At 33.4% G+C, this 16,305-nt stretch overlaps 1 protein-coding gene across 4 annotated transcripts in view; it reads right to left on the reverse strand.

Moving 5' to 3' along the window:
* The window catches only part of ewg (DNA-binding protein Ewg), a 20,314-nt gene continuing 4,009 nt past the window's right edge, over positions 1–16,305 (reverse strand). For 2 of the 4 annotated variants that reach the window (XM_085947547.1, XM_085947548.1), the window contains exons 3-8: positions 12,644–12,768; positions 10,702–11,127; positions 9,006–9,134; positions 5,785–5,853; positions 4,989–5,145; positions 1,740–4,753 (exon numbers count right to left, since the gene is read on the reverse strand). In XM_085947547.1, the coding sequence (XP_085803673.1) occupies positions 4,485–4,753; positions 4,989–5,145; positions 5,785–5,853; positions 9,006–9,134; positions 10,702–11,127; positions 12,644–12,768 (1,175 nt within the window). In that variant the 3' untranslated portion in view covers positions 1,740–4,484. Of the gene's footprint in view, positions 299–1,739; positions 4,754–4,988; positions 5,146–5,784; positions 5,854–7,402; positions 7,583–9,005; positions 9,135–10,701; positions 11,128–12,643; positions 12,769–16,305 lie in introns of those variants that run through there. The other 2 variants (XM_085947550.1, XM_085947549.1) reach the window with 2 other exon arrangements.

Raw genomic sequence — 16,305 nt, forward strand, 5'->3', positions numbered from 1 at the left:
TCTGCAGTTTTTTTGTTTGCACTAAATTTAATAAAGAAACTTGCAAAAATGAATTTAGTTAAGATTATTTTATTAAAAAGACTCTATGGAATGATTTTTATTGATCACTAAGTATAGTTTCAGTTTGTTCAGATTTAACTTCACCTATAGCGGCCATCGCTTTGGTGAGGGCCGTGGCATCTTTGAGACTTAACACCTGCAATACTTGAGGCTCCGTTCCGGCGGGACCTTGGATCATCATCTGCGTCATTCCCGGACCCATGGATATGGTCTCCATGGGTTCTCCGTTTGAATCCACCTGCATAAAACCAATTAAATTATATCATTATCATATGCGACCCGAAGAACACTGTGAGAAGTTCGCTGATGAATTTCATGCATTTTAACATATATTTATAATCATGCAGAATAAAAATAAAAAAACAAATAATAGCAAATAATATTTATTTCATAGACATCTATGAAAAACAAATAACAATGACAAAAGGGAAATATATTTTGTACAAAAAACTTTGGTTTACAATGAAAATAAAAGTAATACATAAAAAGCGCTAAAAAAATGATTGGAATCAAAAGTATAGTAATGAGACATGAGAAGTCACAACAAATAATTTCACCTTAATATAGTGAATATTAAAGTTACACAAAAATCATAATAATATGGTGAAGGTTGTTGAAAAATAATTTTTATGTTATGTATACAGAATTTTACAAAATTTCGTTAGGAACAACTTTGACTATTAATATAAATTAATATTTTTATAATACTACCATAAATTATTTACATTGAAATAAGTATATGCATACTATGATGTTTGTCAGCTACGTTTTTTTTGAAATTGACACTATGAATTAATAGGTTAAACAAACATGTTCAAACCGATAGAGGAAAATATTGTGAAAGGCTTAATTTAATACAAGCCTTCATTATTTACACTTGTAATAAAAGGAGTGTTGTATTACACAACCAAAACATAATAAGGCATGGCAATACAAGTCATTTGGGTTCATTTTTAGTTTCAAGTATGAATATTAGTGTAATCAACTTTTTGTGAATACATTATCATTATGTATGTGGTAAAATTGAATAGGAACATCTAATTAATCAGTATGGAATCTGAACCCACATCAATTCTAAGAAATGACATATTCATCATGGCACATATATGTTATAAATTCAAATTATGAAACTTTAACGATTTATAAAAATATTACAGATCTCTCTAAAGATACGAAAAAAAATATTTGATCCTAGTTATTTAAGTTTATTTTACCTTGTTTACATGATTTATTTTTATGTTTTTTACATGAAAATAATCGAGTCTATTGTATAAAATGTATTTCAATGTTATTTCTACTTTATGTAATACTATGAAATTTGCACAGGCAAAATACAAGTGGATAATTACAATAATTCCCTGCTTTATGAATAATTTTCAACTGCACAGTAATAGTTAAACAGATATGGTCAGGAACAAATTAATCTCCACATTGATGTTTTCACTTTAATATTATTAATTTTATATATATGCTGACATAGCCTGTCCTGGTATTTTGTACCTTGAAGTGCACTTATTTATAACATTGTATTCTAATAATTGATAGTTTGTCTAATTACATTGTGTATATTATAATGCAGTCAAGTAATGACACTTAACATAATAAACATGAATAATTCACATTTTTTAGAATCACCAAAAATTTCCTACACTATCCTCTCGTTCTTTCTTTTTCAAAGGCGACTTTTTGCAATAATAAAAATCTTATTTCTCTGCAAAATGTGGGATTGTCTCTTGTTTTGGATTTTCAGCTGACAGTAATTTAGCAGACAGACATTACACGTTATTATTTATTAGACGAAAGGGTACCGAAGAAGTCAAATTGTAAATTTTTATATAAAATGATTTAAACAATTATTTCTTATAGAAATAAACTGCAAAAAATGAAAAAAACACTACAACTAGAGTACATTGTATTACCAAATCAACAGTACCAACTTTCTTCTCACCATTATCTCTCGTAATATCTGCATAATTTGTAATATTATGTTCATGCAATCAAAAGAAAAATTTCTGATACGATATGTGGCACATTCACAAAGATGGTAGAGTAGTATTGTTTTTGATACCGAGCTTGAACTGGTTAGAGATATAATATGGTGTTGCTAAAACTATGCAATGTTATTTTTAATCCATGGCATTTCAAGAGGATTGTTTAGTGTCACTTTCGAATCATAGAATTGCTTGCAACTGTCACTAGAATGCCTTGACGTGCTATATTACAATGTAGTTGTAATGCAGACAGATGGAATGTTTTCATATTATATTGGCAGACGTTTGGAGGGCAAAAGAAATTGGTAATATTGATTTGATTGTTTTTGAGAAGAGGCTACACAAAAATAATATGTACACGCATTAAATACGCACTGGTATTTATTTTGCATTATTATATACATCAAAACATTTCTACACACTCTTGAAAAATCAAAGTTTATTTTGTCATTAAAAAGCCATTTATTCAACATGTTCATATTATGAGTTTACAAGATTTTGATGAATATAATAATCTTTATTATCTAGTCTAGTTTGCTGTTGCCATAGTATTTTGTGAAAGATTTAAATATGTTTTACTTTTTCTTTGAATACAGACAACCTCCTTTGAGTCAATATCATCATGAAATTTCACCGAACTACTGATTACGGCTGATGCTTTCTTTACCCCGCCCCGCGCCAATCTCCGTTTTGTTGAATTTTAGTATTACAGATCGTGGTACCTTATATATCACAGATAATTATTATCCTATTAGCATAACAGTTACAGTATCAATCAGATCAAATACATATAAGAAAATATTTTATTGAATTGACAATTTCCATCGTGGGCGAGTGTCGAATGCGGGTAAATATTATTTTAAGTATATGAAAGAGTGATTTTATAGACATGCAGATCAGTTTCAAATGTACTTAAAAATAGATATTTTACATCGGTGAATGAATATCCATATTATCTTTAGAACAAAATGGTAAAATGGATATGTATATATGGAGTTTTATTCAATTCTATTTTAAGTCGCTATTGCCCGGCATGTATTCAGAATTGATCTGAGAATATGCGTAGAGGTTGTCTGTTATATTCCTACAATTTTACATAATGTCCGATCGGTAAAGTAAAAAACAGACTTTCTTTAATGACATAATAATTCCATGCTGACTACAAACATAATGAAATAATAAATGATAATTCGTGCACTGATACAGAGATAAATTAAATCGTGATAAATATAATCCGTAAGAATACCGGCATCGACTTGCCGACTGTTCAATACGAGTAAAACACACTTCCAATTACATGTAAAGCCACAATTCTACGAAAATGGTAATTGTTTCATAAAGTAGCGACTAATTAAGGTGCAGTACCCGGTAACAGAAGTGAGTCTACAATAAAGTATGTGCAACATAATAAATATTAGTCTCACATAACCTAACCTACAGTATAATAATTTATCATATATGCAATATTATAGAGACCGTCCAATATACTGCCCTCCCGTGTCCCTGAAAAATTAATATGTGCAAAGAGATTGAAAGCAGTCGAGGCTTCTATTTTCAAATGCTGATAAGTCTACAATTTAACACTCGTGCTAAACAGTGTTTCCGTGTTTCAAGTTTAAATGGTCGGTTTTAATGTCAGTTTTCATTCTCCACTGCATTGTATTTGCAAATTTAAACGATATGAACATTTTTATTAGCCAATAAACCCTTTACCGCAATAAATATAAGGTAGCTAAAAATGGATAAGTATCGGTATTTATTTGTACCATTGAAGACAAGTTTGATTTTGCAGAATCACTTGAAAAGGCATTCCGATTACTAAAATTGATATAACTCGTTTATTACAGTAAAGCCCCCTTAATAAGAACCCCTTTAATTCGAAATTCGTCATAATTCGAAAATATCACGAAAAAAAAAAGTCCCTGGAACATTATTTTCATATAAAACCATACTGATAATTCGAAATTCGTAATAGGAAATGGTTTTTGACCCAGACAACAATGCAACATTCCATTTCAGAAGTCCAGCTTTGACACATGGTAGTTTATTTATTGCTTAACATTAAATTAATGTTTAAAAACAAACATACCACTCCACTGTATTGAAACACGCCCAAGATAAATTCGTCATAAATTAAATAAGTCGGAAATTTGGTTCCAAGCTAACGGCCAATGGAATAGGCCCAGTGGGTGTTTTCACATAGGTAGGGTGGGCCGAAATATAAGACGCCTCAGCTCTAAAAATTAATTTAAAAAAAACTGGAGGTAAAATGATATATTTGGCTATTTGTTTATAAAATAATCCCTGATTGATTTTGTTTTTCACTATTTTTTCACCGCATCAAATAGCATTCAGGGATACTTGACATTTCTTCCGCATCGGAAGGGCAGTATGCGGGGCGGATTATGAGGTATTCCAAACGAGGGCGGGCGGCTAGCTTAGAATAGTAGAATCGGGATCTAGTTCCATCTTGACGGCTTTAGAATTGCCACAGAGATCGATGATGATATTGCCGTCACTGTAGACGAGAGAGGCCTGTGGGGCGTGGCCGCGGGACATTTTGGGAGGTACCTGAACCACGGGCGTGACACACACCGCCCCGTCGCTGCCCGTGTGGATCTGCTGAATGTTGGCCACCATCGTCTGGTACATGCTCGCCGACACGGGGACCGTTATCACGCCGCTCACTGACACCGGGTAGCCTGCATACGTGACACACTCAATATTACAACAACTCCTTATACCGTACATGACAATTTTGTTTCACTGTGAAAGATTGGCATCGTTTCTCATAGAAAGCTTGATAAATTATGCTAAATATTAAAAAAGTATTAGATAAAAAGTTTTTTTATTAGATATATATACTAAGCTGAGCGCTAAAATTATGAGAGAATGCGATACCTAGTAGATAGAATTATTATTAAAATAAAAATTTACCATGGCCGTCTTCTCCAGTGAGGATAATCTGACCATCTTGGTTGAGGGTGGCTTCAGTCACGGAGTTGAGATCCACCGACATAGTTCCGTCGGCTCCTTCCAGAGCTTGAACCGTGTGCACTCCGTCTGCACCTCCCGTGTGGATCTGTGTCATAATCTACATATCAACGTTCCTCCCATCAAATGTGACCATGTAAAATTCCTGAGCTACGATAGGACTGAAATTAAATTAATGGAGACGATGAAACTGAGTCTAATTAAGCCATCGCTCAGTCTTCCAGTCTTAGAGACACGCTCGACTTGTGATCTCGCCGAGTGAAAAAGTTAAATAAGTTGAAAGAACTGACTCTAACTGAACAATTTTCATGTGCAGAGCGAGTTCGATTGAGTTGTCTTCCCTAAACACACTGTGAAGATTAAAAATGAATTCTTGGAAATGCCTACAGAAATGATAGATACATCAGTTTAACTGAAAATCATTTTTTTCACGAGTTTAATAGCTCGTATAAATCTATTAGTGATAAAGGCAGGGCAGGGCGATTGTTCTTTAAAATCTGTGTATTGGCTATGCAGAAAGACAATCTCATTTGTCACTTGACAATAATTTTAGCCCAGAATAAAAAAGAAATTTTAAGAAATAAATTGAATATTTTGGGGATAGTTTTCAGCTTATCAATTAAACAAAATCTTTGGGAGAGAATCGGGTAACGTTTTAATGTTCATCTATTTTGTCAGAATGATGTGCGGTAACATTTCATTCGCTTAGGCTAGAAAAGGGTGAATGAGCGTAACATACTTGAATTATGGATACGGTTCCATCGGGATTCGTAATTGTTTGTAAAACCGCCGGGGCATATTGCGACATCTGAAATAAAATATAAATAAATTAATACTTAACATAGTATGCAATTTAAAGAGTACCACACACAGAACATTAAATTGAAACTACTCTTTTGACTAAACTACTGATTTTTTACTTTTTTACTAGATAATAATGGATTACTGCTTTTATGTTTAAGTTATATATGTAAGTATAATAAGCTGTATGAACTATAAATTGGTTAGATACCAAATAGTTTCAAACAATCCTTGACAATAAAAGTGGGGCCACACCGGCAACAAGTCGCGCGACAACTCGTTAAATTTTACGATAATTATCATAATTGCTTAAGAAATTTTACGATAATTATCATGCTTATCGTAAAATTTAACGAGTTGTCGCGCGACTTGTTTTCGGTGTGGCCGCACTTTAACATTTATTAAGTTCTTAAATCCAACAAAATCTGACCGATTTTGAAAAGTGTATATTTATTCAATGGAAATAACTTAATATATTAATAATTATAATGTAAGTGCAATAGTATGTATACAAAAATAATTTTCTACTGTGAATAACCAATAATAATGTATAAAGCAATTTGATATTTTAAAACATTAAAATACAGACAGCTGAATTTACACACTTATAACAAAAAAAAAGTATAAACATATAAACATTTACAACGATGATGATTGCATTTAAAATGCATTTTTTATTACGCTAAGAAAAAAACATTACAATAGTACAGTGTAACTTCTATATTCCAGTCGATACGTCATCTAAAAGCCACACTGTATGTAAATACTTGCATTATCGACTGAAGGATGTCAATTTGAAATTCATACAACGATTTCATGAATGCAATATGTAATAACTTCACAAGACATCGATAATCATTTTGTAATCATTTTGTGAAGCACGGATCATATTGATTGTGTAATTTTATTGTAATAAGTTTATTTGGAAAATATAATATGTAAATATTGAATCACATTTGAAATTGTGTCATCACTAATAACGATGCTTATGAGCAAAAACAAGTCCTTGTTCAGTTTTGACTGCTGTGAAGTTAGCTGCACTAGCTACATAAAACCTTATCGGCTCCACATCACCATATACACGGGCAGACCTGATTGCGCGAAACATCAGTCATTCTTAAACGTCTAAAAACTAAGAATTTGTAAAACAAACCTATACAAAATTTGCTAAAAGCGTATCCTATATTATAATAATAATAAAGGATCTATCTGTGTCAAAGAAAATTCAATATAAAAATTGAACGCATTCCAATGGCGGAGGTACAAATTGATACAACAAGGATATCCAGAGATCGCAAAAATGGCTAACAACGAGTGTGATGAAAACAAATTATAGGTATATGTAATATAATAATAATATGTATGTATTTGCAACTGCACCATTGAAAAATTATTCACAAATAACAAGTGCACATAAAAGGTGGAAACACTAAATATTACAAGGCATACGATAACTATACTGAAAATAATAATCACATACACATATTACAAAAAGTGATAGAAAAAAATGTAAACAAAAAAATAGGTAGGTAAGGTAAGCAGGCGGGGGTACCCACATCCACATCGGCCAGAGTCATCTGATCGATGCACACTTGCTGCTGCACGCCCGCCGATAGCACCTGCTGACTCATCTTGTGCGAGTGAGAGTGCGAGTGGGACGCCAGTCCCCCCCCGCTCTGCAGTTTCACCACGCCCATCCCGCCCATTCCGCCGAGGTGCCCCACTTGCTCCGAAAGCTGTCCCACATGACAACACATCCGCTCCGTCAATTCACATAATTCTCGTCTAGCCATCTATTCCCCTTTGCAAATCTTGAGCAATTATCGCTTCGCATATTCACATGTGTTAGTTAATTTGTTTATTCGTCATCTTTTAACAAGACTTTCAGTAAAAATTAGACATAATTACGAAGATAGCATCGGTGAACCAGAGAAGATTAAGTTAAGACTGTAGAATCTGGATTACAGTTTACAGTTACGCTATTTAGATAATATGATACGTACTACTACAATAACATGCACTCGTAGAGAAATTATGACATTTATTATTATCATGTAATAGTATTTAATTGCCTGTATTTAAAATGTTTTCTTCTTTCGATTGGTTTTGTCTTCTTATTCAGTGATATCAATAATTAAACTCATTCAAAAAAAAGCTATCAACAAATTCAGCAAATACAATATTCATCAGTTGTTTTAACATTAAAATACAGTACAACCTCGTTAATAAGAACACGGATAATTCAAAATTTTCGCGAAAAAAAAGTCCCTTGAACATTATTTTCATATAAAACCATACCTTTAATTCGAATTTAGTAATTCGAAATGATTTCAGAGTCCTGGCATATAAAAATATTCAATAAATCGTAATAAAGTACATTATTTCATGAGCCAGCCATTGAAAATAACTGTGACAGACTTTTTTTAAAACATAGGTAATAAAAATAATCCTGATATTTTATGGCCTATTAACACACACAGCGGTATGTCATCAGAGGCACAACTGTACTCCACTCAAAGGAAAAACAATAACTCACATGTTTCAGGGCTGTAGGTATTTAATTGTTGATTGTTCGTATTTTTCTATAATTCTAGCTCTATAACTCTATAACAGATGGTTAAATACCTTCCTACATTACTCAACTTCAATGAATGGATTAATGACACATGGTATTTGCACAGATTTTAATTTGAAAGAATTTTATCGGAAATTTGGTTGGCACATCTATGATCGTAAATGAAATTAATGAAAATCAAAAAAAAAAATCAAAATTTTAATATTTTCCCCCCATACGTTTCATATTTCGTAATTTGAATTTTTTTTCAATTTTCGATCCCGTGGAATTCGTAACAACGAGGTTTTACTGAATTACAAACAATGAAAATATCCATTTTTTAAATTAATATTTAGCAACTGAGATCGGTCCGAACAGTCGGTTGATATAAAGACATAAATAAAGGTTGTTCACAGTGTTTGCTCTTTTCGATTATGATTGACTGATACATGATTAATTAATCAACGTTTCTGAATGCCATATTAAAAAGCTTAGCTTATTTAAAGTGTTAATACATTTTGAAAGACTGACAAAGTGAAGCAGCGTACAGAGTAAGTAAGTAGGCGAGGAAGTAAAACGAGAAGGACGATTGAAAAGAAACTTACAGAGGAATTGGCGGAAGCGGCCGCGTTGGCTTTCTCGTCTTCCTCCGAGAACGCGGGCAGGAGGTCCTCTCTTCCGTGATATTTGTAACAGTTTATTACAATCTGCCGCAGGGCATGCGTCCAAGATATCTGCAACATAAAAAATATATTTTACGATTCAATGTCATATTCAAACCGACGATAATCTCCGCTCTCAGGATTATTCAAATGAGTTCACTGTCGTATATTAAATTCAATTGTTTTTTTAAATGTGTTGCCATTGAATTAAAGTACTTTTTATTGTTAGTTATGTGGTAACCAGCGGCGGCTGGTCTAACATCATGGAAGTGGACTGCACTGCTTGCATTGCTATGAAACATCGTTCAACATCGTAAATCATATTTTTTCTTCATAGATTTTTAATATTATCGCTCACTTATTGTAATGCAAACCATAAACCGATGTGCCCACATTCCCAATCGGCGATAATACCCGCACTATGCACCGTATACGTCATCCTCACTGAAATCGTTTGCGCCCCGGCAATATATTTTGTTTACTTAAAATGAACCCAAAGCTTAGTATTAACTAAAGCCATTATAAAACAACTTAAACCGTGCTAATCCTTTACGCCATGCGTAAGTTCCAGAATATCGTGCGCCGACCGGGTAAAATGACATCATATTGTTCTGAGTAGAGAGCAATTACAGATTTGAATTATGGTTTGTTATTATAGACGCTGCGACTTACTGTTCACGCTCAAATTATGTTTAGTATCATATTTAGCAATCTCGTATGTAAAATGCCTGTTAAACTAAATACAATAGAATTCATTATTTTCTAAATTTAAAATGGGTAAGAAATATAATAGAATGTTGGTAAGATATTTTGATTTATGTGTACTACAAATCAGTGAAGATAAAAATAATTTTGGTACCTACGGCATTTCTGGAAAATTAATATTTCAATATCCTATGTGTTGACTAAATGCGAAATGATGTTGGTTATTTATAATAGGTATAGAAAATTATTAATTCATGAATTCTAGTGATAAGCTAATAAATCTTAATACTATTTCACTATCATACTATCATTATTCATACAGTGTACAAATTGCTAAAGATAATGTACTTATATAGAATAAGATGGCTTACGTTAAAAGTAAGAGGTGTATATCTACTATAAGAGATGCAATCGTTTCTTAAAACTAATCCAATAAAGATTTAAGTAACTCTCAACATGTTTTATTAAAAATATAAAATATACAGGTAATTTCCCAAATGTCAATAACGTTTTGTCAAATCAAAAATAACGCCGAATTGATTTCATTTTTCAATAAGGTAGGTTTCCAGCGCCGCCCCCGCCGGTGGTAACATATTATAAAGAAAATTTTTTACACTCCTAACCTAACGTAACCTGTGACAACAGCTATAAAATAGAAATATTATAATACATTAAGTGCCAATATTCTTAGTAGAAAATTAATATAATAATGTATTATAGTATGTAATCGAAATGTTTTTATGGTTTAAACAAAATGTATGTCAGCTGAGAATTTTACGGACTGAGTAAACAAATGTACAATTTTATATTATAATTAATGCAGGATAATTAAAGGTGCAAGCCGACCATAAAATTAATAATACATTCGCCAGCATTAGAGCTTTCAATCAGAAAAAAGGAGTTACGGTACTGATTATTAAATAGGGATTCGAACCTTTTGTTTTTCATCTTCAGATCGCGCGTCCATCCTGACGTTGGCCCAGGGAAGCTCCTTCGGCCACCAAGGGGGCCTCATCGTCTCCCGGCCCCAGCCCGGCTTGCCGCGCCCCGTCGAGTACTTGAGCATGAGGGGGATGAAGGCGCGCAGCTGCGCCTGGGTCATCTTCTCCACGGGGGTAGGGATGCCGTCGATAATGAGGGGCGGCAGCTCATAGAGGGAGGGGTCATCCTGCACGGGCGGGGGCGCCTGCTGCGCCAGCGCGTGCTCCAGCTCATCCATGATCATGGAGCGTAGGTTCTTCACTACGTCCTCCAGCGGCTTGGCACCGAAAACCCGATATGACGTGTTGGGCTTGCCTGGAGTCGCCACTAGCACCACCGCCTGCTGGCCCACTCGCGTTGCGAATTCGTCAATGGTTTGCTGCCGTGCAACAAAATTTAAATGTAATATCAATTCTAGATCAGCAACTATATTCAAACCTGCCGCGAGTGTTTCGCGACACTGGGTCAGGATAGCATTAAATTGGTATATGTACAACTTACTGTCAAATTTTATATAGAAATCGTATTAATTACATTGTACATAAATATGTTTAAGTAACTTATTTCGCCTAGAATTGCGTAGCTTTGGTTATTTTGCATTAATTTTAAAATTGACAATCACTTTGTAATAAATGTGTGATGTCAAAAGGTTCAAGCAAGTTCTTTTCATACAATAACAGTACTGCCCTGCTAAGTATAAAGACAGAAGAAGAAAGTTTTTGGTTTTAGTGAAATGAGAACCCAAGTCTTAAGCTGCCTTTTCTCTTATATTATGTGAAATTATTAGATTGTTTGGGTAACAGTCTTTTTACTTAGCAGGGCAGTGTATTTATTATTTTTAGGTACGGCTCTACCTTAAGGGTTCGTAGGGATCATCCTCACACCCATTTCATGTGAAAAATACATGTCAGATATTTTTATTATTAGACATAATATACCTACTTCATTACAAGATTAAATGAACTACCAATTTAATTATTTATTTTATCCATCCAAACCAGTCACTATTTTATAAAGATATTTATTATTATTATACAAATAAATAAAGTAATGATTGTAAATTATGATGATTACGTGGTATTAAATTGAGATGTCCGGGGTTCCAGCGGCTAGCTCAGGTGTCCATCGAACCCCGGATTCACAAAAAAGAATGATATATTTATGTTTGTTAGGTTAAATAAAACACTAAGTCTTTCTTGTGCGGGTCTTAGCGTTATATATTTTAATATTTAGTTGGACAACGTTATTTTGTAGTGTTTTACATATTTTGTTTTTACAATCAGTTTCGCAGGTCCGTACACGGTTTACAAAGGACGCTTACTAACTTTCTTTTTTTTCCTTTTAAACTTCCCGCACCCACGCCGACCAGCAAAAAGGACTCGTGATTGGCCAAATCTGATCGCATGATCTTTGATTCGGCGAATCACGAGCCTGACCCTGGCGCCTGCGTGCGAGAATTTCACCGTTGCGCAATGCGCGGCAAAATTTATTATATTTGAATACTTATATTTAGTCTTAAAATTATCTCTTTCATTCATCATCATTTACACTTTTTAAATTAAATTACATTTATCTTAATTACACCTCCGCAGGTTCAAAATGCCGTCCATATTATTTTTAGTCTCAATGTATGTAATGTACTACATACTCAATTCTATCATTTCTGCTCAACATATTATTTTAACACTTTTATACTATACACATTCTACCAAAAAGGTTTAAAGTTATACCTGCTATATAACAATTTTTTGAGAATTCTCATGGAACCACAAACACAGCTCGCGGAGCACTGATGTGGAATCACAATTTGAAATCTGTAACCTCTCCCACCCCTCAGTTTGCTAATTGAAAAACCGCAGCATTGAATGGTGCAGGAATATAAAATGTGTACTCACTCTCAATTTTCTGAGGAGCCTATTTTGCTGTCGCTTTCGTATAGAGGGGTTAGTTTCAAAGGAGTGCGGCCGCTTTCTCTTCTTGGAAGAGGCTATGGCAGCCGCCGCAGCCATTCCCACGGGACCTGTCCAAACACATTCCAACTATTAGTCGGACGAGTAACATTGTGCAAATATTTCGCCGTTTCAGTGGAAAAATATAAAAATCCACAGTGAAATTTCTTTTGATTTTTTCAAATTTTGACCACATTCAAACAATACTGAACATACATAACTTAAACACCTCAGATATATATAGGTATACCTACTAGAAAAAAACATTTGAAAAAAATATGAAACTCGACGGTATTTGAACCCGTATGACCATAGGGTTCAAATCCCGTCGAGTTTCGTATTTTTTTCAAATATGATTTTTTCTAGTAGGTATATCTGAGGTGTTTTCAAGTTATGCATGTTCAATATATGGAATGTTACATTCTCCAAATCTTGTGAATTATTCATTGAATAAAAAAATGGTTTATTAAATACTGAACATGTTCTTCAACTAAAAAGTAGAAAAAAAATGACGGACTATTATCGCTATATTCACAGATATCAATGTACAAGCAAGGTACAGATCAAATTGTTCCTCATTCGACCTGGAAATTTTGGTCAGGCGTTTGAAGATCAATATACTACAGCCTATTTTATTTACTGATGGCGACAGAGCCATCAAATATTTAATAATCACATAGTGTTTGATTGAATATTTAAATTGCAATATTTGTGGATACAATATTTTAAGCGGAAATTTAAATTTTTTGTTCCTGCTTCTTGTTGAATGATGTATAGGATTATCTCATCAATGTATGCGTATATAAAACAACCCCCGAAAAATCAATTCATAGCATACATTTCATGTTAAAAAAAGTTTGGAGTAAAGTCCCATCCGCGTGAAGCAAATTCGTCGAACAAGCAATATCTTTTGGACCCATAGTAAATTTAATGGAATAAAATGTAATTTAATGCGAATGACAGATGCTATAAACAATAGTGAAATAAATGCCACTTTACATTTAACACATGCCTGTTGCTTGTTGTTGTTAAAAAGAATATTTATCCTTGTATGGCGTAAATATGTTCGATAAGGCTAAAAACATAAATTCTCAGGGTGGTAAAGTAATTTGTACACTTGACTTTCTGTTTTTAAATTTCAGTTTGTTGAGGATTTGCAAACATTTTACTAAAATTTAAAAACATCCAAAAACATAGTGGACGCTATATTCAGCCTGTGCCTAATGTCAGCCTCTTTCATCATTTCGTGAAATAATAAGAAAGTTGTGCATTGTATCACCATCTATGAGAACGTTTATGAACTAGTATCCAATGAACCAAACATAGTTTCAAAATGGCAGTGGTAACTTATTTTCTGTCCCTATATTCAGCCATTGCTTTCAAACAACTGAAGACCGGTGCCATTCTTCCTCGTGCTACTAATAAATTTGCAGTTGACAATCGTTTCAAAGTAAGTTCAAAAACCCTCAATTTTATTTATATTGTTGAGTAAGTGTTATTTTACGTTTCGGTGATTGTTTTTCCTTGTTTTCAAGCATTTAATTGATGGTTATGATGCTTGATTTTTGCAATTTTGTGGTGGCTGACTTTAGGAACATATTTTGTTAGAGCATCCTAAAGTCAACCACGGGGGCTGACCTTTGGCTATGTAATGCTTTGGAATCTAAGTAGGGGAAAGTATGCTATATCGTACCGTTAGATAAATCGTACCACCGCAATATCTCTAAAACTAGCCAACATTTTTTAAGACTAGTAACATTCAGCGAAGCGTAGCCAAGTTCATAGTTGACCTGTCATGTTCGATTTATGTTTAATGCACGCGTGCGTTTGTTATTGAGTAATTTCGCTTTTTTGCATTCTTCATCTAACTTTTTCGGATCTTGCGTAAGGTGATTTTTTCTCAAACAAAGTTTTGCTAACATGTTCATACAGTTTTATATTGAATCACGGTAAAAATGTTTTAAATATATAGGTTTTGTTTTGGTGATATTCATTTTACAAAACTCAGAATTGGATAAATCGTACCACCCATGATTTGGTAAGCCCTACCGGTACGATTTACCTTTCCATAATAAAACCATTAGTTGTTTTGTGACAAACTGTTTTCATGTTATCATTTCAGATGACATCGATAAGAAAATACTACCAATGGTATTTTGCCAACTATGGCCAAAAATATTTTATTTTCCTGTTTGCAAATTTGAAATGTTGAATCTAGGTACGATTTATCCCATCAGTTTGTCAAATCTTACCGAAAGCCTTTTTTTTTAAACTTGATATTTTAATATGTTCCAGTTATTCAAAAGTTTTTTTTTTTAATAAAATATCTGAAATTTGATAAACTTTCATTTATGTAGTAGTGTTCTCTATCTTTCCAATGTGATCTTACATACACAAATATAATAATTTAAATAAAAATACCAAAGGTCAGCCGCCTCATTTTGTTTTGGGGTAGACATGGCTGACTTTAGGAACTTAATGCTCCAAATGTCGGCCATCAACGTGCTTATACTCTTTTTATGGCTTGATGAATGGATTCAGTGTTATATTTTTATTTAAGGTATTCACCATAACTAAGTCCATCATGCCGAAAGGGAAGAGGATCATGCCGAATGGGTGTAGACGACCCCTTCTACAATATGACCGGAGCAAAATTGAAGATGCTCTCCAAGCAATAAGGGGAAATCAAGTCAGCATTAGAGAAGCCAGCAGAAAATATGGAGTTCCAAGAGGAACTCCACAAGATCGTCTCCACGGCAGAGTTGCTGAAAATAAAAATATGGGTCGAGATACCACATTAACCAAAGAGGAAGAAGAGTAGTTGGTGCAATGGTTATCAGAATTGGCGAAATGTGGATTTTCAAGAAAAAAAGATGATCTTTTTAATACAGTTCAGAAAATTATGAAAGATGATAAACGACCAAACCCATTTACTAATGACCGGCCTGGAAGAAAATGTTACGACCTGTTTATTGAGAGACACAAAATATTAAATGAGCGTGTTCCAGAAGGAATTAGTAAGAGAGAAGAATAGTTATGGAAGAATACATTCGTAAACGGTTTTATGATCTTAAAAAGTACCTGAATGACATCGACAACCTATTATGTTTAATTTCATGGTAAATGTATCCTGCTGGATATCTATCGACTTAGGTTGACTTTAGGAACACAAAAGGCTGGAGATAGGCACATGGTGGCTGACATTGGGTGATTTTGGCATATTACTTTTGGAAGGCCGTTATATTATTTTAATCAAAACAAATAAAATTTCAAGTACGACAAGTGGATAACCTATTTTCTGAAATATAATAAGGTATAATTGTTAGAATCTTAATCGCTATATAATATTTTTTAAACTGTTTTAAATCAAGTAAAAACCTTAAGACTATACTTCAGCTGGGGCCCGGTCTAAAACGATCGTGACTACGCGATGCGAAGATTGTGCAAACAACGCGTGCAGAACAAAACATAATTTGTCATAAAAATTCAACATGCGTCCATTTAATGTTATGTTTATTGTTCTATTAGTAATAATAATAATATATTCATTGACATGTTTTCTTTTTCAAGTAAATGGGTAACATTTTTTAGTTATCTTTACACGATTT

The sequence above is a fragment of the Rhyacophila brunnea genome, unplaced genomic scaffold (assembly GCF_057557595.1).
Source record: "Rhyacophila brunnea isolate RB1 unplaced genomic scaffold, BYU_Rbru_1.0 scaffold_2, whole genome shotgun sequence".
NCBI classification, from domain to species: domain Eukaryota; kingdom Metazoa; phylum Arthropoda; class Insecta; order Trichoptera; family Rhyacophilidae; genus Rhyacophila; species Rhyacophila brunnea.